Consider the following 24,313-nt stretch of genomic DNA (forward strand, 5'->3'; position numbering starts at 1 on the left):
ATCTTTGGAGCATGAGGAGCAGCTGAGGGAACTGGGATTGTTCAGTCTGGAAAAGAGGAGGCTCAGGGGAGTCATTATTGCTCTCTGCAACTCCCTGTAAGGAGGTTGTGGTGAGGTGGGGTTGGTCTCCTCTTCCAGATAACTCATGATAGGACATATCGGTAATCGTCATCAGTCAAGCCAGGGGAGGTTCCGAGTAGATTTTAGGAAGAATTTCTTCTCCAAAAGAGAGGCCAGGCATTCAAATTGGCTGCCTGGAGAGGTGGTGGAGTCACCATCCCCGCTGTTCAAGAAACACGTACATATGGCATTTAGGGACATGGTTTGTGGGCATGGTAGTGATGGTTGGACTACATGATTTTAGAGGTCTTTTCCATCCTTAATGATTCAGTGATTCTGTTTTCACCTGTGCAATATCTGTAATCATCTATTCCTTTTAATTTCTGCCTATTATATTCTGTAAGAAATTAAAGAGCTTTATACATTGAGTGAAATATAAGGAACATTCACTACTGGAAAGATCTTTATCCTTTGAACGTAACATGATCTTAAATGTTTATAAATGAGTATGACCTGGGCTTTGGATGTATCTGAAAAGAAAGCACATCATCAAACTGCTGGTCTGCTTTACAAAAAAGGAAAAGCATGATCTGCTTTCAGCTGCAATTTGTTGTTCTGGGGCTGTCTCAGCTGAATTCTGTTGTAGCCAAACTTCCCTTGGCAGCTGGCTGGAAATCACAGCATGGGAATATCTCCCTGTAGGCCCTGCCATGTTTAAAAATTTTAGTGTTCAAATTTAAAATGCTTAATTGTTCAAAGTTATGCAGACCAACCTCTTGAGTATATTCCAGTTTTTTCCTTGAGGAGGAGGCGGTATTGAAATGAAAAAAAAAAATTAAGAAAATGTTAATTTAGTGCCACATAGAGGTAAACTACACTTCTATAGGGCAGGTGACCTGTTGCAGGCTTTAAGATGAAGGTAGTAGAAAAATGCATTGAACAGTCTTGGTTTATATTCCTGTTTTGAAAACACACTAAATATATTTGCTGCCCTGAAATCAAACTTTTTAAAGCAGCTTCTTTCTCTTATCACTCACAGTTGGATTAACATGTTCTTTCTGTGGTCCCTATTGATCCAACAAACTCAGTGTAATTGCATTTATATAGTAGGCAAAAAGATCAAAGTAGTCCCATATGGGGAAAAAAGACCATTCTGAGCCAAAACAATCTGTTTGGCTTGTAAGCAATTGGAAGCCTTTGCTATAGCACATCTGCAATGTACTCTGCATTGTAGAGCTCCATAGCATGGCGTGCTGCATCATTCGAGTTAGTGTAGTAATACAGAAATCTTACAAGTAACAGAGCTTTGCTCGGCTTGATTAGACTAAGAGAACTTGTAATAAAAGGATTGTTTTGTACTGTATAGATCATATTGCAAGGTTGGAGTTTATTGCTCTTCTTTCTCAGAGCATTAGGTTCAAACTAGTGAATTCAGTGGAATGAATTTGTTTTTTTAGTGGTGAAAAATTTCCAGTACTTAGAGAAACAAATTGCTTGGCACAATCATGCCATCTTTAAACAGTCCTGTGTCATCGTGTTGAAGTAAGATTCACCTCCAGTTGGGAGCAAGTCCAAGTATTGCTTTCTCACTGCATTCTGGAAATGAAGAAGGCCGACAGGAGAGCAGGTGGGTTCCACTTTGTTAAGGAAGATCTAGCAGGACAAATACATCTACAGAAAAGGAAAATGAGGGGACTAGGTAAGGAGATTTGATAGCTTGGAAAAATACAAGTATTCCTAGAAGATTAGTTAGCCCAAACAGGTGTTGGAATGATATGGTCAGAAAATTGAAAACAATTTGAAAAGAGTTATAGAATCTAAAGTCATGCAAGACTCTCCTAGCAAAAAACTTGTAAACAATGTAATCAAAATTCTTGTTGATTCCATTCCATATTAATGGAAGTGATTATCATAAAATAATTCAGATGCTTGTACGCATTTGCAGCTGAGTCTAGGTTGGACTTGTGGTTTCAGAACTGTTTCTTGTGTCTCTAAGTAGGTTTTTAAGTGAACTTCAGGCTGCCTACATTATATTGAAAGTTGTGTAATGTGTGGACATTGCAAATACTGTAAGAGTGAGTCAGCATGCTTGTAGAAGTCTGTTCTTGCTGATGCACCTTGTGCTTTGTCATGTTAATTTCCTGTCCACTTGGAACAATAGAATTCTGGTAGAATTAAGCCATAAGCCTTATCTGCCTGTTGTATCTCTACAACATCTCTGCCTTCACTGTGTCCACATTTTAATAGTTGTGCTTTTATATTGATGCTTGCTATTTCCTATTTAATACGTATTTCACATTATTTGATAAACATAACAGAAACAGTGATTGGTAAGATTGTAGTAACTGTAGAGGAAAACTGACATGTGAGATTCCAGTACTTCAGTAAATTTTAAAACTGTATTACAAGAAATAAAAATCTGATTGTTTCTGTGCAACTTTGCATTGTAGAACCACAAACCATCTTCTCTTCACTTAGTTTCAAACTTAGGTCTTCAGAAATTGTTTTGGTTACTTACTATATGAAAACCATTCCTTCTGCATAAGAGGAGCCACAGTGTGGAAATATAAGAGATAAATGGATTTGCTCAGGTTTAAGAATGCTAAGGGGAGAATACTTAGTTCTTTTTTTCTCAGCTACCTTGTGGGAATGTACTGAAAAGATAGAGATGCAGAGTGAAAGCATGAGAGGCAACAGGCACAGACTTCAGCATCACACATCCCAGTTAGATAGAAAGGAGAAAAAAAATCAGCATATTAAACTTAGCTGGCCCAGGCCCTAAGCCCCATCCAGTTGGTCATGCTGTGAGGGGAGGATCGGATGGAATGATCTCCACAAGTATCCTCCAGTCTGTATTTCTGTGACCCTGTATTGCAATGCTGAGTGTACTTCAGGTGTTCTGTTTTATAATCTCTTTGTTGTTGTCTGAATTGTTTAACTCTGAGGGTCACTTGAATGGCTTGTATCATAAAACTGCTGCTCTTTTCTTAATCAGTAACTGTGAAATGTTTGATTTTGTGTGACCTGCAAACTCATTTACACGTCTTAGATATCAGTTAAACATTGCTTGTGAATTGGAAAGATTTAGTGGAACGTGGCAAGCTATTGATTTACATCAAAACAAAGTCTGTGTAGTTGGAATAGAATATACTCAGATGTGTAGATGGTGATAATTATTCTGACATCCATTTATGCATATAATTGAGACTTCCTATACAAGTTCATGAAACTTTAAAGTGAATTTGCATTTGCCCATTGTGAATTTTTTGCAGGATTTAGAAATTAGACAAGTATAAATGTACACATCTTTTTACATTTAAAAATATAACGTCCAGGCTCATCAAATAAGGAAGATGATAAAAGAATTTGAATGTATAATTTTATATACACTGGTGTTTTTTATCTTCATTTCAGTCAAAGGATTTATATCAGAGCTAACAATTGTTGTGAAACTATTTAAATTACTTGTGGCTTCATTGAAACTCTTGTGTTTGGATAGTTGCTTTTTGGTGGTAGTAGAATGAAGTTTCAAATCCCACACCAAAATACGCTGATGGAAATAATGGCATCTTCTTGATGGGGGCTGGTCGTTTGTTTTTGTGCTGCTTTGTTCTCAGCCTTTAAGAGCCTGAGGAAAAGACTTCATTGTAGAATATATCGTCATAGGTAGGCATCATTCCAACAGCTCAGGTGCTGTGCCCTGAAGATTGGCCTTTGCAACTCCAAAGCACTTGAAGAGGTTACCTTACTTTGGAGGAGGAAAGAAATTAGCTTTGTATTTGCGTGCTTCTCTGCTTTGTTTCTTCCTGGAACAAAGAGAAACAATGGGAGGAAATGTGTCAAAGGCATTTTAACAGCAAAAAAAAACCCTTGTATACTTTTTTTTTAATTGGATGGTTATAGAATCTTTTAGTCATGTAAAAAGCAAATGAACAGCTTTAATGAATGTTTCCATAAAATAATCTGATAAAATACCTCAGAAAACTGGAAAAATAAAAAATACTAATTACTGTTGAATGCTACATTCTGTATGTCTGTTTGAGACACAGTCAGAAGAACGTAGTTGCATTTTTTTTTCTAATTAAGTATTTTTGAAAGTATTTAAAATCTTCAGATGCCAGTTCTGCAGGATGCTTAGAAAATAGTCTGGTTTCAAGTGTATAAGCTGACTAAGATCACATGCTAAGGAGCTTGCTGAAATTGCCTGCTGACGAGCTGTTGCAGTAAGTGTATGTAGTTTGATCAGAGTGTAAAGCCTGCCATGGGAGAGGATATTTTGAGAAAAAGTCTGTGATCCCTCTGTCCTTAGGTCCTAGAGCACTTTGTGCTCAACCAAAAGGATACAAAAAAGGAATGAACAGTGAAAGGATAAAAATGCTAGACACTTGTGTCTTGATAGAATAGAGGGCATGAGAGAAAATCAGTCCTGAAAGATGATCATGGGGCTCATAAACATACCACAGTTGAGTTGCCAGGATGGAAATCAATGGGCTAATGTTTGCAGCTCATATGAAAAGTGAGGCCACACATGAAAGAGAAATACAGAGAATAATTATTGGTGTTGGTTATGATCAAAATGAGGATGCCTTGTGACCTTGACCTAGATTTTAAGCTGTGGCTATGGGCTGAAAATAGAGAATTTTGCAATGTCTATGAAGGGAAAACACGTGTCAGACACCACCAATGACAAAAGCATGAAGTTGGTGTAGTTGAATATTATTGCAAGGTATGAAACCATCTGAACAGGAAAGACTGTGGAGTTTCTAGCCAAGAAACAAAAAAGAAAACTTGTGTTGATAGCATGAGTGCCAGAAATTAGTCATCAGTGTGAACTAAGTAGGGTATGTGCATTGTGAACAGAAATTATCTTCTGTATTTGGGATATCTCACCTTGTTGAGTGGAGTGTAATGAGTATCTATGGTCTAAAGTGTAAGGTAAAACTGATCTTGGCTAGTTTTGTTATAGCAAGTAAGCAACCACTTCTGAAAAAAATCCAACTATAACCTGCTGCAGAAATAGAAAACTGTTGGAGCAGAACATGTAAGTGTGGATTGGATTAATGGTTCTTGTGGGGGAACCACTGCAAGTACTGCAGAGCAAGCTATTTCTACTGGGAGCAGCACGGAATACTTACTTAGGTGCATTACCTTCATTTCTTAGATAGCAAAGAAAATTATGTAGTGTGCTATGCAAGCTCTGTCATGCAGCTAGGTATAAGGTCTGAGCAAAACTAAGCTCTGTCACTGCTGTAGAATGCTGTTTCTGTGTTGGTAGTGCATTTACAGTTTTTTTTTTTTTTTCCCCTTGTGCAGAGGGGGATGGTTAAGGAATTGTTTAATATGCAAAATGCTTGAAGTTCGTTTTCAGTTTCAGTAAGATGAAGCTTAGTGCTTACTCTGCATCGGGTATCTGAGATGAAAGGAGGGTGCTGAACTTTGTAATTAGCATCCCTCAGTCCATACTGAAAAGCTTGAAAAAGCTGCGTGCTGGAACTTGTATCCATGTCATGAATTTCAAGTTGTAAGTTTGTTTCTGTTGTCACTCTTGAAAGATGCAGTCTCTGACCCAGGAAGAATATTGAAGGAGCCAAACAAGGACTGTTGATGCGGCCTGCTGTGCTGAGTTCATCAAATTATACCATATAGGTTCACACATACTTTGTAGAATTAGATTGTCAGAAGTTCAGGTCTATTTTCTCTTCAGTTGAGCATGAAATAAAAGCATCTTTAACCTAGTGCCTATGAAAAAGCTTGTGTTGAATAGACGTAAAATAATTCACTTTAAATTTAAACATATGTTTGAATATATTCTTTTGTCATTTGTTTCACTTCCCTGAGTAAGGGTACGTTTCTAAATTGAGATGCAACATATGATAAGATGTAACTGATGTGGGAAGCTGCATGTTCTCATGTGATACTCAAGGGTGCTGTTTGTTACGTGTAACGTCTAATTTTCAGCCTCACCTCTGCCAGTAGAATTTTCCTTACTGTAAACCATATTTGGAGCATTTATAACACAGTAAATACTGAGGTTTGTGTAAAGGTAGTCCAAGGTTTTCTAAGCAGTGTGTATTTGATGCACATGTATGTAAATTTATCTTAGTTCGGTGTGGAAAGGGGTGTGTGGGGGTGGTGTGTTTGTTTGGTTTGTCTCTCTTAATGAGGTGGCCGTTTCTGTGCAATTGCTGCTGGATCACTGCTGGCAAGGATCTTAGAAATCCTCCTAGGATGTGCTGATGTTCTTGCAGGTTTGTTTATAAGATAAACAGAAGTTACCTATTTGAATTACTTATGTTAATTCTAGGATGCCAAGTCTTGTTTCCATATATGAATGCTAATTTTGGAACCATAGCCACAGAGGTTACATTTCAGGTACGAGCTGTTATTGCTGCAGGAAGGAAATGCAAAACTCTTTCTCTAGGATTCATTAGGATTATTGAAAATGCCATCTGGAACTGTGTAAAATCATTGGGAACTTGTGATCAGTTGAATTAATACAAAGGGTTTTTTCCCCATTCTTCCTATAATGTAAGACATTTATACTTGTCATTTTAAGAAAACAATTTCTGGAATGATATTATCCTGAATAGTCATAATTTGCATCTCACATTTAGGAACCTCTACAAAGAAGTTCAGATATGAAAGCATGTCCTTGAAAGAAACAGGTGCTTTGAGGTAGTCTGTCCAGGCCTTTTATTTATTTATTTAAGGGGTTGGATGGAGGTTGACTTTGACAGCTGGTTTATTATCTTCCTATTTTATGACTTCTCCTGTCATCGCATGTAGCTGCATTTAGATTGACTAACCCAGGTGTGCTGCAGGACAGAAGAGAAGTGAAAACAAAATCCAAATTCGTGGCTTGAACTGGGGATCAGATTCTTGGCACTACACTCATTTTAGACGTTATCTTCCATGGCCTTCTGTATTTCACCATTTCTGTTCTGCAGAAATTTCACTGTTTTGAAGTACCAGCCAAAATTTGTATAGCTATGAAGCATGTAGTCTAAACATCTTTTCATGCAAAGGTGCATTCCTATTAACTAAGAGCCTATGAGGTATTATAATTTAGTTATTGGTACTGACAGAATACGAGTTCTGGCCAGGCTCATGTAACTTGTTTTCTTTAGGTTTACATACAACTGTTAGCTTACATACTGAACTTTCTCATTGTTTCATGTTGTCCTCTTACCTCTGCATGTCATTTATTAAGGTGCCACTCCAGTCTTAACAAAACTGCAGAAAGCTTCAACTTGCAGACTGTAGTTGTGACTGCTCAGATAGATGGGGTGCAAGTTATCTTACAAAACAGTCCTGCACTAATTGCTTGATCACCTGTCACTGCAGGAGAGAGAAGTCTCTTCTTCTGGAAGTAAAATAGCATAATTTTCAAATGTTAAAAAATGATTCTTCTCAATTCAGGATGTTTGCACAGCGGTTAAGTAACTGTGAACCTCAGTTTCAGTCCTTTTGCAAATATTTTTATGTTGAAGGACTCCTAGGAAATACATGTATTTCAGATAGAAAATTATTTAATTGTTATTCTTTTCTCCTTACTTTCCTGCTATTATTACTAATGCTGTATTCCAGGGGTCTTAGTTTCTCAATGTCCCTGACTAGCTTGTGTTGTTCAGATAACAGAATACATTTCAAAGGAAGGCTGCTCCCACAGCCAGAAGCCTGGATTACCTAGGAGGCACTGTTGGCTGTGCCATGTGCTGGAGCTCAGGAGCTGAGCTTGGACTGTCCGTCTTCAAGTTGCTTGAGGCCCTCACAAGGGCCCTTAATATTAAGGACAAACAACAACAAACCTGCATTCTTCTCCTTGGTTTCAACAAAGAGAAATGAGAGTTAGAGCTGCTCTTTGTGCCATATGGACTGTTACAGTAATGCAAGCATTGCACATGACGTGTAGAGCCAAAAGGCTTTCTGAGCTTTACAGAAACTATGGAACAGCAAGACAGTTTCTGGATGGAAGTATTTTCATATCACAAAATTACTCATGTCGCTGGCACCCTCACCAGCCTTTCTTTGTGAAAAACAAACAAACCAGTGAGTACTTGCCTTCTCACCCACACTGCTCAGATCAGAACTGATGATGGGAAAGCACAGAGCAGAGAAGCTGGCACTGCTCCCAGTGCATCTGCTTAGTAGATAAAGAAGACTTTTAGGGATCTCAGTCCGTTTTTTTTCACTTTTGCCTTTGATTCGCCTCATGGCATTTATTAAAGTATTTATTGCCTTTCTTTGGGGGTGATTTTGAGGGTTAAAATCGATTGTTTTCAAAAATTAGGCTCAACAAAGATGGACTATCAGTCTGAACTTTGAATTTCTTACTTATTGCCAGTTTGAATCATACCATAAACACTATTTAAAGATTTTGTTTTTCATATTTCTTTTCCACATCCTTGACCCTGACTGGTAAGCTGGACATTTGTGTTTGCCTTGGCAAGCTCCAAGCTGCTCATCTAGGGCAGGATGAAAACTCTTTTTTCCTTTTGTAAACAAACTGTTCCTTCAGTATTTTCCATAAGGATTTACACCACCATTTTGCAACGCTTCTAGGAATTGAGAAAATCCTGCCATTCAGAGTTTTCATTTTATGGTTTGTAACACTGCAGGAAAATATTTGAGCAATTGCTTTCTGGGGTTGGATTTTAAGAACTTTTTTCAGAATGTTTTCAAATTCCAGAAACATTACATTTTGTCACAAAGAGTTTTATTAAAATTATAGCTTTTTTTTTATATTAACTATTCAATCTTGCTGTGTTGAACTCTGAATATTTTTAGAAGGATTTGAAAGATATTGAAGGAATATCTTCCTGTTGGTGGCAGATTTTGCTGGCGGAGGTGAACTTTTCTGTTTAAGTGATCAGAACCAAGTAGTTCAGAGGCAGATCTAGCTCAAAGATTTGTATCCATGTTCTTCCTGATCACAGACTATACAAGCCTTTACCAAGTGTATTTGCCATGAACTAAACCTCCAAAAAATCATAAAAAGCCATTGGTTCTGGTCAACAGTCCATAAATGTTATTTACTCTATCTTTTAAGTAGTAATACTGATTGTATAAAGGCATATTAAAAATGTATTTGAACTCCACAAACTAAAATTACACTTCCTTTTTTGTTGCAGATCTGGGACATGAGTGATGATGAAACAGTCTGAAAGTCAGCTGAATAAGGTGGAAGATGACCTACTTTGAACTGTGTTGCTGCCTTTTATCTGTTATTCGACAAGTTAATGATTGCTTACCCATTCTGACTGCCATGAATATGAACAATTGTAAACCACATACTGGCATGAATATCTTCACTGTAAAAGCAGTCATTTCTGGATATAACTCTTCGTATTTTCATTTTCATTATGTAAATAACCAAAGTAATGTGGTTATGTTTAAATCTTATTCCTTTTTTTTTCCCTCCATTTTCTTAATGAGACATACATAAAATTTGCTGCTTTAGTAAACTTTGGTATTTCATTTGTTCCATTTTTTATTTTGCTTGTAAGCAGACATGTCTAAGCAGCATCTCTAAATGCTTTTTCTTCATCTTTCCAACACTTGTGTACCTTTACTTAGAGTTCATTATTAAGTTGAGAATATTCTTCTGTTGGGAAATAAACTGCATTCTTATTTACAGGAGAGCAGGAGTAGGTTAAAAACCTACACTTGCAGTGTATATCATGTTGCTTTCTATTTCAAAGTAAATATTTATAGTACAATTGATTCCCTTTTCTTTATTATGGTATGATTGTTCTTACCTGTGTCAACGGAGAAATTATTCTCTGTAAAGATTTCATAATTTCATTCTATGGAAGAAATGTGGTTTGACTTATATTTACACAGGAAAGACCAAAATGGATCTGTATCATACTCTCTGCTGAAGTTAAGAGAATGTTCTACTATGTAGTTAAAATTGCTTTGAGGATGAATCATTGATTCATTAAAAAGTTGTAGTTAAATGTATTACCAAAATAAGAAATTGATTTTCTAACTGTGCCATTCTTGGTTGCTGTTGTGTATTTCTTTACAGGTGTTAAACACCGATTCTGATTTTCATTTTGGCTGGTGTTTAAGTATTTCAATTTCTGCAGCATCAGGAATGGCTTCAGATATTATGGCTGATACTGTGAGAATCTTTGGGTTCTCAAGGATTTGTAAAAATGGATTTGTAAAATATCAAAGTAACTTACTACAAAACTGAAAGCAAATCTATTGTTTTTTGTCTTGCAATAGGTTTTAGAAGTATAATTGAAATTCATTTTAAGGCTTTATATTGTGGAGGTTATGGACTAACTTGCTCAGAAAAGAAGGCAGAATTGCTTTATTTGGCAACCAGTCTTTATTTCTATTATACATTATGAAAATTAGTTGACCAACTAGTCAATCCAATTAATTTAGTTTGGTTTACTTCCTTTAACATAAGCTCTGAATATCTGGTGCAGATAATTTCACAGCTTCTCTCTTAGACCACATCAGAGGATGTTCTGTCGGGTCAAATTCACCTTAAAAGCAAGGATACCTGCAGCTCCTATATTCCCATCATAAAAGAAGACTCACTGAAACATGTTGAGGTTAGCATTAGTTGTTATGTCTATTTCTTTTTGTGATCACTAAAGTAGATTTAAGTTTTAAAGTCCTGTTTAGCTAACTTCATTGTAATATATATATCTGAATTAAATATATTTTTTGATAGGAAACTGATCTTTTGGTGGTCAGGTAATGATCAATAAGATTGATAACATGTGATATACATTTTTAAGTAGTTTATTAACATACAGCATTACCTATGAGCTGTGTGATTTGCATGCTGTAGTTCTTCTGGAATGGCGTATCGGTAGTGGGTAGTTTAAAGGGAAAGACTCGCATTTTTATCTTTTGGAATTGCTGAGTGTAAAAGTCTTCTGCAATCTTTGATTCTCTGAAACTTTAAAACTAGACATCTTTTTAAAAATCCCATAAATGTTAACAGTTACTTTAAATATCTAAAACTTTGATTACCTGTTAAAGTTACTTTCAATTTAAAGATGCAGTGTATCTATTTAACTGCAGCAGTATGCAAGATCTAAAGATTTGGAATTCAGGGTTAATATGATGTTTCCTTACCTCTCTAATTTCAGTAACGTACAGTTCTGAGGCTGATCTGCTTGCTGTACATATGCTTCCCAGATGTCCCTGATGTTCTGAAGCACTTCAGTGTGTCTCGGAATAGCTTCCGTTGTCTAACTTTAATGTTGTTTTCTTCCTCTTTGTTGAACAAAATGATTCTTATTCTGCTTTTATTCAATTTCTAGGCATTAATTGAGTGAGAAATCATAAGGATAAATGGAAATGAAATGCTATTAACATTTCCATTACTGTTCAAATTCAAATACCATTATCAGATAAGTGCATTTATTTACTGGCCTGTAGGTACTTAACAGAAGGTTTTTGGCACTGCCCTTTCAACTGCAGATACTGGTGTTTAATGGAAGTTAAACTTCGACCTTTCTTCATGAAGGAGGTAGGAATTGTGTTATTGCTGCGGTGACCACCTAGGCCCAAAGTAATTTATTTTAGAACCCAACAGCTACCGTGGCCCCTCGGGAATAAGCTGTATCTGTTGGGAAGAGAGAATGAACACACTGAGGAACCTACTCCTTATTTCTAAGATATCTAACAGAAATACAGTGACATTACATGGCAGTGTTGGTGGGACAATATCTCACAGAAGGCCACTTTGACATGTACATATTACATCTAGGAAGCTATTTAATCTCAATGGAAAGCTGTAACATCAATTTTGTGTTTCATTATTATAACAACTCATGAAATATTTCTGTACTGTATTTATCCTGTGCCATCTCATTGTATGTGCTGGCTGAAGTCTAGAACTTGTTCAGGACTAATACCACGTTCAGTCTGGAATAAATTTCACTTAGGACATGCCCTTTGTATTAGATGTAAATTGATAGTAAAATTTTACCCAGTATGTGGTTTGGCCAATGTGAGAATCTGCTCCACGGAGCCTGGGATAGTTTGAGTCTGAAGACTTCAACGACTTCATCGTTGGGTTCTAAAAGGGAGAAAGTGCACAAGTGTGTAAATGACACTTAGACCCAAGCAGAAAGATTCATGATGACCCAGATCATTTGGTATAGAACTTCACCAAGGAGTGGAACCGTGGGATTTTTATTCGTAGAAAGCTGATGACTCCCAGGAAATAAAGGAGGATTCTGGGTCAGTAGAGATCAACAGCAAGAAATGTATTCTTGTACATCAAGTGGAATTCTAGTAATTGCTCCAGCCCTTACAGCCATTGAGCTTCAGTCTGGAAAAAATATTCCTTCCTTGTGCTCTGTATGGCTGTGGTATTATGTCCTTAGAGAACTCCAGTGAGATGGACTGAAATTTCTTTTTTGCCATCAGTACTATTGTTCCACTGCTGGTATAATGTTTTTCTGTATGTGATTTGGCTTCTTACCTTAAATACGTGCAGTAGAAGTCATAGCAAAGTTGAATTTTTTTCTATGTATAAGTGGTTTCTTTTAGTTTATCATCTGTCATTTGTAATTTTTCTCCTTTTAATTTCTCACAGTCAGAGAAAACTCGTAGAGTTTTTGTGTTTCTGAACTTTTTATTACGCTATTATTTAGTTTTCTGTGATTTAGAATCACATTATAGCACTTCTGTTTCTTCTTCCTACTGAGTGCATATTAACTATTCTCATTGGAATTGCTAATACTTGGGTCATCACTGCATTACTCTGGGTCATTTGACTGAAGAGTTCACCCAGTTCCCAACTTCTAAGTTTTCTTCCTGTTCAGATTTTTAAAAAAATGTCAGATAGCTGAGAAGTGACTGAAAGTAGACTTTGGTTTTCAGGATTCCCGTTAATGTCAACTGTGTGTGAAAAGATCGCTAAACTTCTGATGCCAGTCAAGTTTGCCTGTTTCTTACAGTACCAGTGAGCCATTACTGAATCCATAAGGATATTTGTATATGGTTTCTTTTCAGAGCATAACCACATCTTAAGAGTTCAAGGAGAGTCCTAATTCTCTTTCTGTGAGAAGAGGAAGGATAGCTCACGTTCTTTCAATCCTACATATGTTGCAAGCTAACACATAATCAAACTGTTTTTGTTGTTCTTCCAGTTGAAGGTATCTGTATACTGCACAGCAAGGCAGCCAGTTCTCTAACACAGTGCTATTAGCCATTCTCTTGTCTGTTGGTTCAACGTTGGCATTAGAAGTACACAAAAGCTGAAAAGAACATGCAGCTGCATGGTAGGCTTTTTTCTTATCACTTTTCCAAATTTTTACACCTAATCTTCTAGGTTTTTTTTTTCTTTTTTGTTAGTTTGCTTCCATGCTTGTTTGTTTTTAAATAATAATGCAATACTTGTAATACTTCGCTTAGAAACAAATAAGCATTTATACTCCAAAGAAAAGCCATTAATGAAAAATTTACAACATGGCCAACTTAACAGACTTCCTAAGAAACATAATCTGGAAGCTGTCCTCAGCCTGTTACCATTTTTATTCGAAACCCGTTGACATGACTTCTTTAATTGTTTTATGTTTCATTCCTTTTTCTAAATTGTTTTCAATGCAAATATTGTGCTCATCATGCATAGCCTACCAAAGCAAAACTTTTCTTGTTGGACGATTTTGTGTACCTTTTTTCTTTTAGAGGGCCTGGACTAACAGCTGTGTAAGGCAGAAATACCGCCTAGAAGGATGTCATACTCTTGCATTCTGACAGTGTGTAAATTCCTAATCTATGAAAAACCTGCCTACCTGTCCCATTTAAATTCCAGATCTCTTTCCCTTAAAGCTCCCTGGATTTTCTCCAGAGCTCTAACAGTGTTTAAAAATACTGTGGCACCACATAGGTAATGTTATGGGTTTTAAATTAGTGTAGACGTTAGTTCTCTGTTATCATTTCAGCTATCAGTATTTTAAAGTTGATTTTCTTATTTGTGCAGCACCTGACAGGAATTGCAATTAAACAAACAAAACAACAATTTAAGTGACAAAGAATGTTTTCAGACTCATTTTACTTTTAGTGATACCCTTTGGTCCTGTACTACTGACAGCAGTGACTTTTCATGGTGAATAGTTATGGAGGAATGAAGGGACAGCAGGACTTTTCCTTTGGAATAGCATCAATACTAGGCTGACTCAGAGGGTTTAACAGTTCCTGCTTTTTTTCTGATTTTTTTTTAGTAAGTTCTCATCTGTAAAATGGAGAGAAATTGAATATATATATATATACTTAGCAAAGAGTGGCTGTTTTTTTATCTCAGTTATACCAAAAGAAATAATCTGTTGCTCTGACCCATTGTTCCATCAAAGTGTTGCTGAGGGTTGTTTGAAGTTGTGCAGTGTTAACCAAAATGGGCTGTGGCCTGGGCTCATTTGTCGGCACTTCACTCTTAGGTGCAGTAGCTGAAATGCAGCAGTCTGTATTCCACCAGTCAGTGACTGGTATTTTGTCCAGGTTGTAGTGAATTCTTCTGAATGAGTCACTTGAGAACTATATTAACCTGGCCAAGGAAATTGGCTCAGCAGAAGGGAAACTTAAGCTACTCCCAGAAGAATTAATAGCAATACACTGAAGTAGCAGTGTTCCTGAGTAGCATAAGGTATTCTCTATCTTAGAGCAACAAATTTTTCATCTCGTTTCCCAATTCAGACGATCCCATTCCAGGATAAGGGTAAAGATGAGTACTTCAACCATCTATAATTTCAAGTACTGATTGTTGCCCCCAAGTAATTGACAACACAGTCTCTGCTGATTGCAACTTCACTGTAGCGTTTTTTCACATCTCATGGAATTATTTTGGACATTCTTTGACAAGATTGTCAGAGCTCCCAATGGCCATTTGTCTGAACTTCGTGTACTAAGTGTGTTTTAGTCTGTTTAGCCAGGCCAGGCCTCACCTGCCGTTGTACCTTCTTGCAGGCACTTCCTTCAACTTGGGAATAAAAAGGGGCCGTCAGGAGTTCTAAAAGAGATGTGTTGTTTCCTGGCTGGCAGGGAGTATTCACTGTGTTTGTGTTTGCTATAGAAGTCCAAATGCCTGTTCCAACTTGCTTTTTGAATAGATACTTAGATAGGATGTTGATATGAAGTACAATGGACTTTGCCTCTGTAACTGAAGGTCACATGCATATAGTGTTTAACTGCTGCAAATAAAAAGTATGATTTTTTTTTTTCAGTCATTCTGTTTAACTTCCCTCCTTTCCCATACAGTTACTTTCTGCTCTTAAATTGTTTGGCAGTGGACTGCTGCTTCAGGAGCCTTGGAGCATCCAGTAATGCAGGCATATTTGCTTTTCAGCACCAGACACTTGATTTTTGTATGATCTCGCCAGAATAACTCATTTTTTTTTTATTTGTTAGTGAAATGATCTTATCCACTACATAAAAAAAACAAACAGGAGGCGTTATTCTTTCTCATGGAAGAGGCCACTAATGTTTTCCTCGCTTGCTTTTTTGGTGCAATGTTTGTACTCTCTTAAAAACCTTCAGTTTGGCATCCCTGCCGAGATGAGGCAGCGCTGAAGGAGCTTGCTGCGTTTGAAATGAAAGCTGGCTTCTCATTTCTGGAATAATTCTACTTTCTAAATCAAACCAGTGTGGGCTAAAACTGTGTGTAGAAATGCTGCTAAAATTATTTCCACATCATGTCAACGTGGACCTGGAAGAACTGCTGGGCAGTGAAGGTTCCAAGTCTTGCCTGCCTTCTCTGAGTGCCTTTGGACCTCTGATTTTTGACAGCCAGGAAATCACTGTCTTCTTCCCCTGTCTTCTCAACCCCTGTGAGTATCTCCTCTCCAGCCCAGTCTTCCCCTCACAGGCAGCAGAAAGGTGGACAAGCAAATTCGTTTCTAGTGACAGATTTCTTTCAAATTTGTGCAAGAGTGAAAGGAAATCTGTAAAGCAGTTGTGATTTTGCTTGAAGGTTTTGCTTTGTCTTTAAATGTCTCTGTTTTCATTTCACGCTTGGAAGTCTGACTTTCATACAGTATTTCTGTAGGTGTTACCACTTCCTCAGGAACCTGTGGCTCAGGCAGTGTATAAATGAAATGACATCACTGGCAACTTTGTTTGAATTGCCTATTTCCTAAATAGGGACTGTTGGTTTTTTCTTTTAATACTTGCATCATTGTTTTCTGTTTTGTTTTGGGTTTTTTTGAGAGAGGAAGGGGAAATGAGGGTTTTTGATTATCTAGAGCTATTACAAGTAACCAACTGAATGTGTTTTATCCTTTTGAATCATTGAAATCAACAGTGTTGAAGTTTACTTAAAACAGGAGATTAGCATTTTTACACAAAGTATTTTATGAATGAAATCATTGTAATTATGTGTTAGCAGAGCTGTTGGTATAAAAAATTCTTAATTTACTGCTGACGTGTTGAGAGAGGGACAGGGGGCAAACAAGAAAAGCCTGAGCATAATTTTTCATTATTATTTTGGAAGTAATGCAAACAAAAGAACTGTGTTTTCGTACTACTGGTTAAGGTTCCGTTTTGAGTGGATCTCCCTTGCTGCTCCCTCACTAGTGTGTACACTATGGGAGATTCTTGGTATGTTTCAGTGTTTCCTTCCCTGTAACCGATATTTTTCAATGATATCATTCTATAAATATGTAGTTAAAATGTAAAGACCTGGAGTAAAATTTACTTGTAGCAGGGTGTCTCCAAAGCAGGCAGGAGTACTGGTTATAGCAGGCATAGTACAGGGAAACCTTCAGCAGCTGTGTTTCTTCTTTGGACAAATTTCCCCATGACGTCACTTCAGGAGTTGGCTGTTAAACTGTGAAGAGTAATGTCAGGAATTATTGTCATCAGAGGAACGTGAAAAGTTGGATGTCTGTCTAGATCATTTATTCATAGTGCTGCGGGACAGGCTATGAAAGTGTTGCATTTATTTGTTATTGTCATGCACAAAGGATCACTGTCCTTTTGTTTAAATAGCAACAGCTTTGGAACTTCGTAAGACATGAATACAGCAGAACATTAACAGGCTGCAGCAGGGTCCTTTTGGCTATGCTTTGATTTTATCAGTTCTTACCATGTGGATAGTCACTTTGTGGTTGCACCTTAAGGGAAAACTGAAACAAGGTCTGTGTATTCAGGGAGGTGGAGTCAGTGACTACTACCATAGGTTATGGTTTTTCTTCTGGCTATGTGAGTTCATGTCAAACTTGGGCACAATTAAGAACTACATCATTAAAGTTATTGCACTAAAGGAAAGCACTAAACCAAAGTCTTGGGGGAAAAAACAAAAAAGGCTATGTATGTTTCTTAGGGTTTTGTTTTGTTTTTAATAATATAGATGGCCTGGCCTGGTAATTTCTTGTGGAGGTTTTTTTTTTTTTTTTTTTTTTTTTTTTTTGGTGTGTGTGTACATGAGCTTTTTTTTTCTTTACTTAATATTTCAGCCACCCTTTCCAAAGTTTCTGTTCATTCTCTTTTGCATCCTTTATTTTCTGAATGACCTTTTTATGCAGGCATCCTGTATGCTGGTAATGAAAAACTCTTACTGAAGTTCCACCCAATAGCTATTGGAGCAATGATTACATGTTATTAGTGGTACTAAGTCAGAAATGCTTTGAGATGATAGATGGTATAAATGTAACAGCATTCCAATTATTTGGTGACATAGACAAAATATATATATTTTTTTCCCCACTTTAATTAAAATATTTACTGTTGAATGTCTCTTGCATGCCAAATTAAGTAGTAATTGTGGTTTTATCTGCTGTAGTAGTTAGGAATGAGTGAGCTATGCATACCCTGCCTCATGAAAAATGCAGGACAGCAGCTGATGTATGGAACAGAGTTGGACCATTCTCACCAACTGCCTGATGCTTTTGATAGACTAGTGCTCTCAAAAATCCCAGGAGAAAGACTTTTAATTTCCTTGCTAACTTCTTAAATAGAGATTTAGCAATACTTAGAAGTCAAACAGTACAAATTTAAGACAGACTTCTTTGTAACTGTTTGCTCAGATTTAAAGAGGAGGAAATGCAAGCAAGTCAACTGGTGTGTGCACAGCATTTCTCTGTTTCAGAATATGACCTAATGATTGTTTTTAAATTATTTTGTTGCGATAATTGTAAGTGATTGTGGCTTCATACATTTTTTGAAGCCAAAATGTTCTGTTCCAGCTTACATACTATGAAGTGAGTTTAAAAGCACTTATTATTTAAAGAACGTTTGTCCTCTTTGTAACTGTCAGAAAGGTGGGAGGAAGAATTGAGACAGGACACGTACACAGTGGTCACCATTTAGTTTTGGCTTCCATTTGAGAGGGGCTGCCATTTAATGACAGGGCACCACCAGTATTTTGGCAGGGATCTGCTAGCTTGCCAAATATCAAATTATTTTGTGATTGCCTGTCAGACATTTCTTTACACTGTCACACCTCTGGGTATGACAGTCCACTATGTAGGGCACTTTTAGGATCATGAAGATGGTGAAGGACCTAAGATAAGATGTATGAGGAGAGCCTAAAGTCTTCTGGTATGTTCAGCCTCAGGAGACTGAGGGGAGACCTCATGATGGCCTACAGCTTCCTCATGAGGGGAGTGAAGTGGCAGGTGTTGATCTCTTCTCTCTAGTGACAGGACCTGAGAGAATGGCATGGAACTGTGAGAAGGAAGGGTCAGGCTAGGTGGTATGGAAAATTTATTCACTAGAGGGTGAATAGGCTAGAGGCTGTGGAATAGGCTCCCCAGGTCGTGGCCTCAAAGCTGCCAGCATTCAAGGAGTGTTTGGGCAGCACTGGAACATGGGATTTGAATTTTGAGTGTCCTGTGTGAAGTTGGACTTAATGGTCCTAGTAAATCCCTTCCAACTCTACGATCTTTCCTTCCCATCCATTGCCTGAGCTTGTTTTAGTAGAGTCTCTTCTGTTGTGTAAGTACTTAACACATCAAGACCAACATTTGAGTCTACTAGGCAATAGAACAGCAGGTGAATAACAGATCATACAGGTAGATCTCTAACACTGTCTACTAATGCCTTTTAATTTAATCAGTTTGGTCGTGGAGGTAGTGAAGTTCATTTGTCTCCATTTTTGGATGCTCAAAGCCAGACACCAGTGATGTCTTAAACTGGATTGCAGAATTCTGAAGGGAGTCTGATTTTACATGTAAAGATAATCTTACACAATTAAGCATGTATTTTAAAATTTTTATGTGTGTAAAGGAGAAATAAATAAATAAATCTGTTGTTAACTTTTAAATGACTGCTCTGTCAGTTTTATTCTTCCTTGTGTATATATGCTAAAAATTATGTTTACCAGAGGAAACATAATGTTTTGTGTGGCTGTCGTGGTCAACAGCAGCAATTCAACTCCTCCTGTTGAGGAGTCACAGTAGAGCATTTTTATTCTTGTGTAAAAGGAAAAGGAAGAAGTTAGCTGGGTGCACTTTTTAAAAATGAGTTTCTGGTTTTGAGGCTTATGTTTTCTGCTACCAGTCTGACTGCTAGAAGCTTTAACTGGTTGTTTTGCAGCAAGTGCATTCTGTTCCCAAATGGAATCAAATCCACATTATGCCTGGGTTGTTAGCATAGTTGGAAAGCAGAGTAATATAAATTAGCAATCCAGTCTAAGAGTGGTTAGAAATAACATCTGTTCTGTTTTCCAAGGTTTGTTCTCCCATTTTAAGTTTCTGTGCCCTAGAATTAGAGGTTTGGGTTCTTTTGCAAAAGGAAGGTGCGGATTGACTTTGGTAATGGAAGAGAAGAATTAAGGAGCAAGAATAGATCATGAAATGGAAGACTGGGGTAAGAATTAAGCCTGTTCTTTATTATTATTATTTTCTTTTTTAACAAACATTTCTTGTTGAGTTTTGGTCATTTATTGTAAAGGTAGTTTAGAGGAGATAAAACCATTTTCATACATTTTCTGGGTGAAATACAGAGAGCTGTTCGTGAACCAAATACAAGGTGTAAGTAAGTAACCATCAATTGTAGACTGTTGGACTATCTCATAGTGTTAATGACATGTTTGCATTTTGCTAAATTTTCACAGTGTAGACATTGGCTCTTTTCCCCAGTTAAACTTTTCACAAATGAAGTTCAAAATATATCTAGCCTTACATATACAATCACTTACTTCACAGAGGAGCAAAGAAACTTCAGTTGCTAAAGAAGAGCAAATAAACTGAAATCCTTTGAAATGGTTCCCCACTGCCCTACATCTCTGTTGTAATGAAGCTCCAGGCATTCTTTTTGTCCTACTGTGTTAATATTTCCTTTTCCTCCCCTGTTTCCATTGCAGCTGGGAGATAGGAAGGGCAGAAGAAAAGCGCAAGTGCCAGGAGAAGAGGATCCTGGAGGAGGGCCAGGAAACACAGCTATAAAGAGATTTGCTCTCTGTTTGAGGTTTTAGGAGCAATGGATCAAGGATGACCCAATTTAGGAGCTTTCCCATCAGAGGTACAGTCATTGGCTTTAAGTAACTTACATTCCTCCCAAGAGTTTTAGTTCATTTTCTGGTCAGAGCCTGTGTATCGGAAATTCTCTAGAGGTTTAGCATCAATTTTCTTCTATTTCTGGGCTTCCTCTTGGGTTGCACTAACTATAAGGTTTCAAAGATTTACAAGGAGTACAGGTTGGGCAGTCTTTTCTCTTTAGCTCTGTTGCAAAAATTAAATGCTACTTAAAAGTCCCCCAATTTTTCTAAAACTCTCAGGGAAGAGAACATTCTTAATTTGTGCCTTAACATGTGCTCTAGAAGTCTGCTTCCCAAAGTAAGTAGGCTTTTTAGACCCACAAACAAAGGATCTTTATGTCTAAAAGCTTCATTGTATGATCCCACGCCTTAATAAATGTTCCATATGCTCTCTAAACACCATCCTGTGTGGAAATTTTGGAAGTGTTTTGGTTTGAGGTTGTAGTGAGGCTCATTCATACATGAGGCTTGCAAAGCTAAGCAGTGGAATTTTCCCAAGGAGAGAATCTCTACTTTTTGTCAGTCTGACTAGTTGGGTAGATCAGACTTTTCTCAGCTCTCAAAATGTTGTTTCTGGTCTCCCAACGCTGTTTTTGTTTCTGTTCTGTTTTTCCTGGGTGCAGGGTGGGGAAATTGTAGGAGGGTGTTTTTTATATTCCTTCAGGTCCTGGGAATCTCTTTAATTTAAAAATGCACATCTGTTTGGTGAGTGCGTAGAAAGACTTCAAAAGGTGCAACTGAATGGCTCAAGAACAGAATTAATTCCAAATGCAATTGCTTATAATAACCTGATTTTTACTTTAATTTTACTTCTGAAAAAATTTAAGTGAAATGTCTTCTCATGCAGTGATTTCAGTAAGTTCTATGAATAAATAACACAATTGTGAGATATCAGTGTTACTACTTTACAGTTGCTCACATGAGTTGCAACCAAAGTAACTGCATGGCAAGAATGCTATGTAGTCACTGAAATACGTGGGTATTGCTCTGTTATGCCATGGTATCTGTGCAGGACAAGCACCCCACAAAACAACTGATATTTGTACAGGTAATACAAAAGCAATTATCTGTATCTTTTCCTTAGTGTGTTGAAACAGAAAGCCAATTTTTTAACTGCTGTGGAGTAGTGTAAAGAAGTCCTGAAGTCCAAATCCTGCTGATTCTCTATAAGCCAGATCACATATTTGGCAGCTGTGATGTTTTATACTCTGTATACGTGCAGTAAATGTTAAATTCTGCCAGCTAATCAAATTGGATACACTCGTTTTCTTTCTGGAGCTCTGGAGATCAGCATTCTCAGTGTAGATTGCTATACTATTAATAGATCACAGGAAGAAATCCTTCTTTTACAGTTTAAAAAAGTCAGTTCAAAGAACTGTCTACAGTGGCTGACTTTGAAGCCTTGGGCAGATTTGACATTCATGGTCATTGGCAAGTTAATATGGCTATTGTTGTAGATACCTATCTATACCAGCCAGAAGAGTTGTATGAGGAAGGGAGTCTAGGGCCTCACCTGGGAGCTGTGCGTTCCCTGTTAATGGAGTCAAGAGAAGGCTCTAGTAGGATATATAAAGAGAGGAAAGCAGTGGATTGATATGTGAGCTACAATTACCTGTGCTAGTAAAATTCTCTCTTTTCTTAGTGGAAAATGCATGAAGTTTACTCATCTTCACCACAGAAGGACAGAACGTTGAGAAGATGGGATCTGTCATGAAACAACTGTTCAAAGGAACAAACCCTTCTTATAGAAAAAAGTACGTTTTCTTCCCTTCATCGGCTTCTCTTTCTCTAATGATGTATTATGGGTGGATCTGCTATTGACTTTAGTCCTTGGCCTTTGCCCAGGCATTTCCTGTGAGAATTGGTAGGACCAAAGCTGCCTCCAGAGTTCAGCTACAACAGGGCAGAGCAGGAGGAGAATCCCACTCCTCTTTCCTCTATTTCCAGGCAGAAATTTGTTTATTTGTTGGATTTATCACTAAAGTTACAGACATGTCAGCAAAGTCACCACTTGATTTATTACTGCTGATTTTGCATCATCCTGAAAGGTCAGAGCCTGACTCACGGAGTGCATTTGTGAGACTGGAAACAACAAAAGCGGTACTTCTTGTTGTGAGAAGAGCTCATGGAAATTTTCAAAACGAGAGCCTCAGAATCTCGCCGTGTTCCACATGGTGATGGCTTTGCATGGCTGGTTTTGTTTTATTACTTTCTTTTTTCCAAAAACACGTCTGCCTAACTACATCACACTGCATAGCGTAGGGCAGTGCTGAAGGGAAGCTGAAAGCTAAATTAGCAGATTTCTGAAATGGCAGAGGAGTGGTTCAGAATGAAGGCATCTGAAATAGCATGTTTTAGATGTCTACAGTGCAGTCTTTAAAACTGGAAGTTCATTTTACATTTATGTGGTTGATTATTCTGAACCCTGTTCTTAGCCTATATTCAGACAGCCACATCTATATTACAATGCATGCTCTTCTGTGTTATTTTCTCCTGGACTGTTCTGCTTTCTTGGTTTTTGAGGAAGGTTTTCTCAAAGCAGAAGGGAAATTATGTATGTGAGTGTTGAGGGGCTCTGCTAGGGACTCACTTGTCAGCAGTGGGAGACCAGTGGCTGCTGCGTGTGCTGGCATGATGCAGGAAGCCAGCTGATGCTGATCAGTGATGCTGATGGCAGCTCCTATGTCAGGACATAAGTCCTAGATTACGTTTTCTCAACTCTGCAGTTCTACTACTCTGGTTTTGTTTTCAAATTCAGTGTTTTAATGTCAGTATATAAACAGAATAACCAGCTCCAGCAACAAGAACAATGTCAGGAGCCATTAATGACCTGAGAAGATGTTTGATAAATGAAAGTAGCGTTAGGGTAAATAAAGGTGTGACAATGAAAGCAAGAGAAAAGGACTTTGCTGCTGTAAACTCTGTAACAATGCTACATTACCCGTGGTGCTTTTTGAATACATGCATTTTCTTCTGAAGAAACTAATAGTGTGAGTTTTTTTGTAGCCTAAGCAGGAGCCCTTTTGGAAGGAAAAGGAAAAGGAAAGGCCCTTGCTTTAATCTCCAAGTATTGTTAGTTCTTTCCATTATTTCCATCCTCACTCCTTGCTGTGTGCTCTGCCCACCACCTCCACCCCACCCCCACAGGAAAAAACAAAAAGTTGAGGATACTACAGTGGATCAGTAGAGAACAAAGGTTTCACTTTAGGCTGAGAACTTTTTACTTTTTTAAAAGCTTTTTTTTTTTTCCTACAAGCAAAAACCCCATTTTTTAATACTTTCTTTTAACTAATGAGAAGGAATATAATTGAAATAGTTTTTCACTGGTATGTTTTAAATGTAATGCGCAAACCGTATGTCATTAACCCCTTATCTTAGTATTTCAGGAAGCAAGAGATTTGAGCTTTGTGTTTTCCTGATTTAGAAAAAGTATCATTGATTCCACCTTGAATAGCAGGACACCATCAGAAGGACTCTGCTTGCATAGCATTTGCTCAAACTGAGTAAACAGTTTAAAGATAAGCAGCTTTTTGACTATGAAATGTAGCAGGCGTGTGGCTGACACAGCTTCACGCTGAAGATGCCTTTGTGCCTGTCTTTGTGATGGAGAGCACACAGATGTTCTCCTTGACATTTAAAAAAACCTGCTGCTTAGCAAAATAACATGTAAAATTAGAACGAACAGTGCAGCAGTGAGTAGTGTAACTGGTTAGCCTGCCCAGCGGAAGACTGTCTCATGTCAATGTAATGGAGCGTGTTCTTATTGGTACTCAGTAACTGCTTCATCATTATTTAAAAATA

General features: G+C 37.5%; 1 protein-coding gene across 6 annotated transcripts in view; it reads left to right on the top strand.

Moving 5' to 3' along the window:
- Positions 1–19,297, top strand: part of ATG7 (autophagy related 7) — a 98,800-nt gene extending 79,503 nt beyond the window's left edge. For 4 of the 6 annotated variants that reach the window (NM_001030592.2, NM_001396468.1, NM_001396467.1 and 1 more), the window contains one exon: positions 9,192–19,297. In NM_001030592.2, the coding sequence (NP_001025763.2) occupies positions 9,192–9,224 (33 nt within the window). In that variant the 3' untranslated portion in view covers positions 9,225–19,297. The remainder of the gene's footprint in view (positions 1–9,191) is intronic. The other 2 variants (XM_040646210.2, XM_046899882.1) reach the window with 1 other exon arrangement.
- The last annotated feature ends 5,016 nt before the right edge of the window (positions 19,298–24,313 follow it).

The sequence above is a fragment of the Gallus gallus genome, chromosome 12, assembly GCF_016699485.2.
Source record: "Gallus gallus isolate bGalGal1 chromosome 12, bGalGal1.mat.broiler.GRCg7b, whole genome shotgun sequence".
NCBI classification, from domain to species: domain Eukaryota; kingdom Metazoa; phylum Chordata; class Aves; order Galliformes; family Phasianidae; genus Gallus; species Gallus gallus.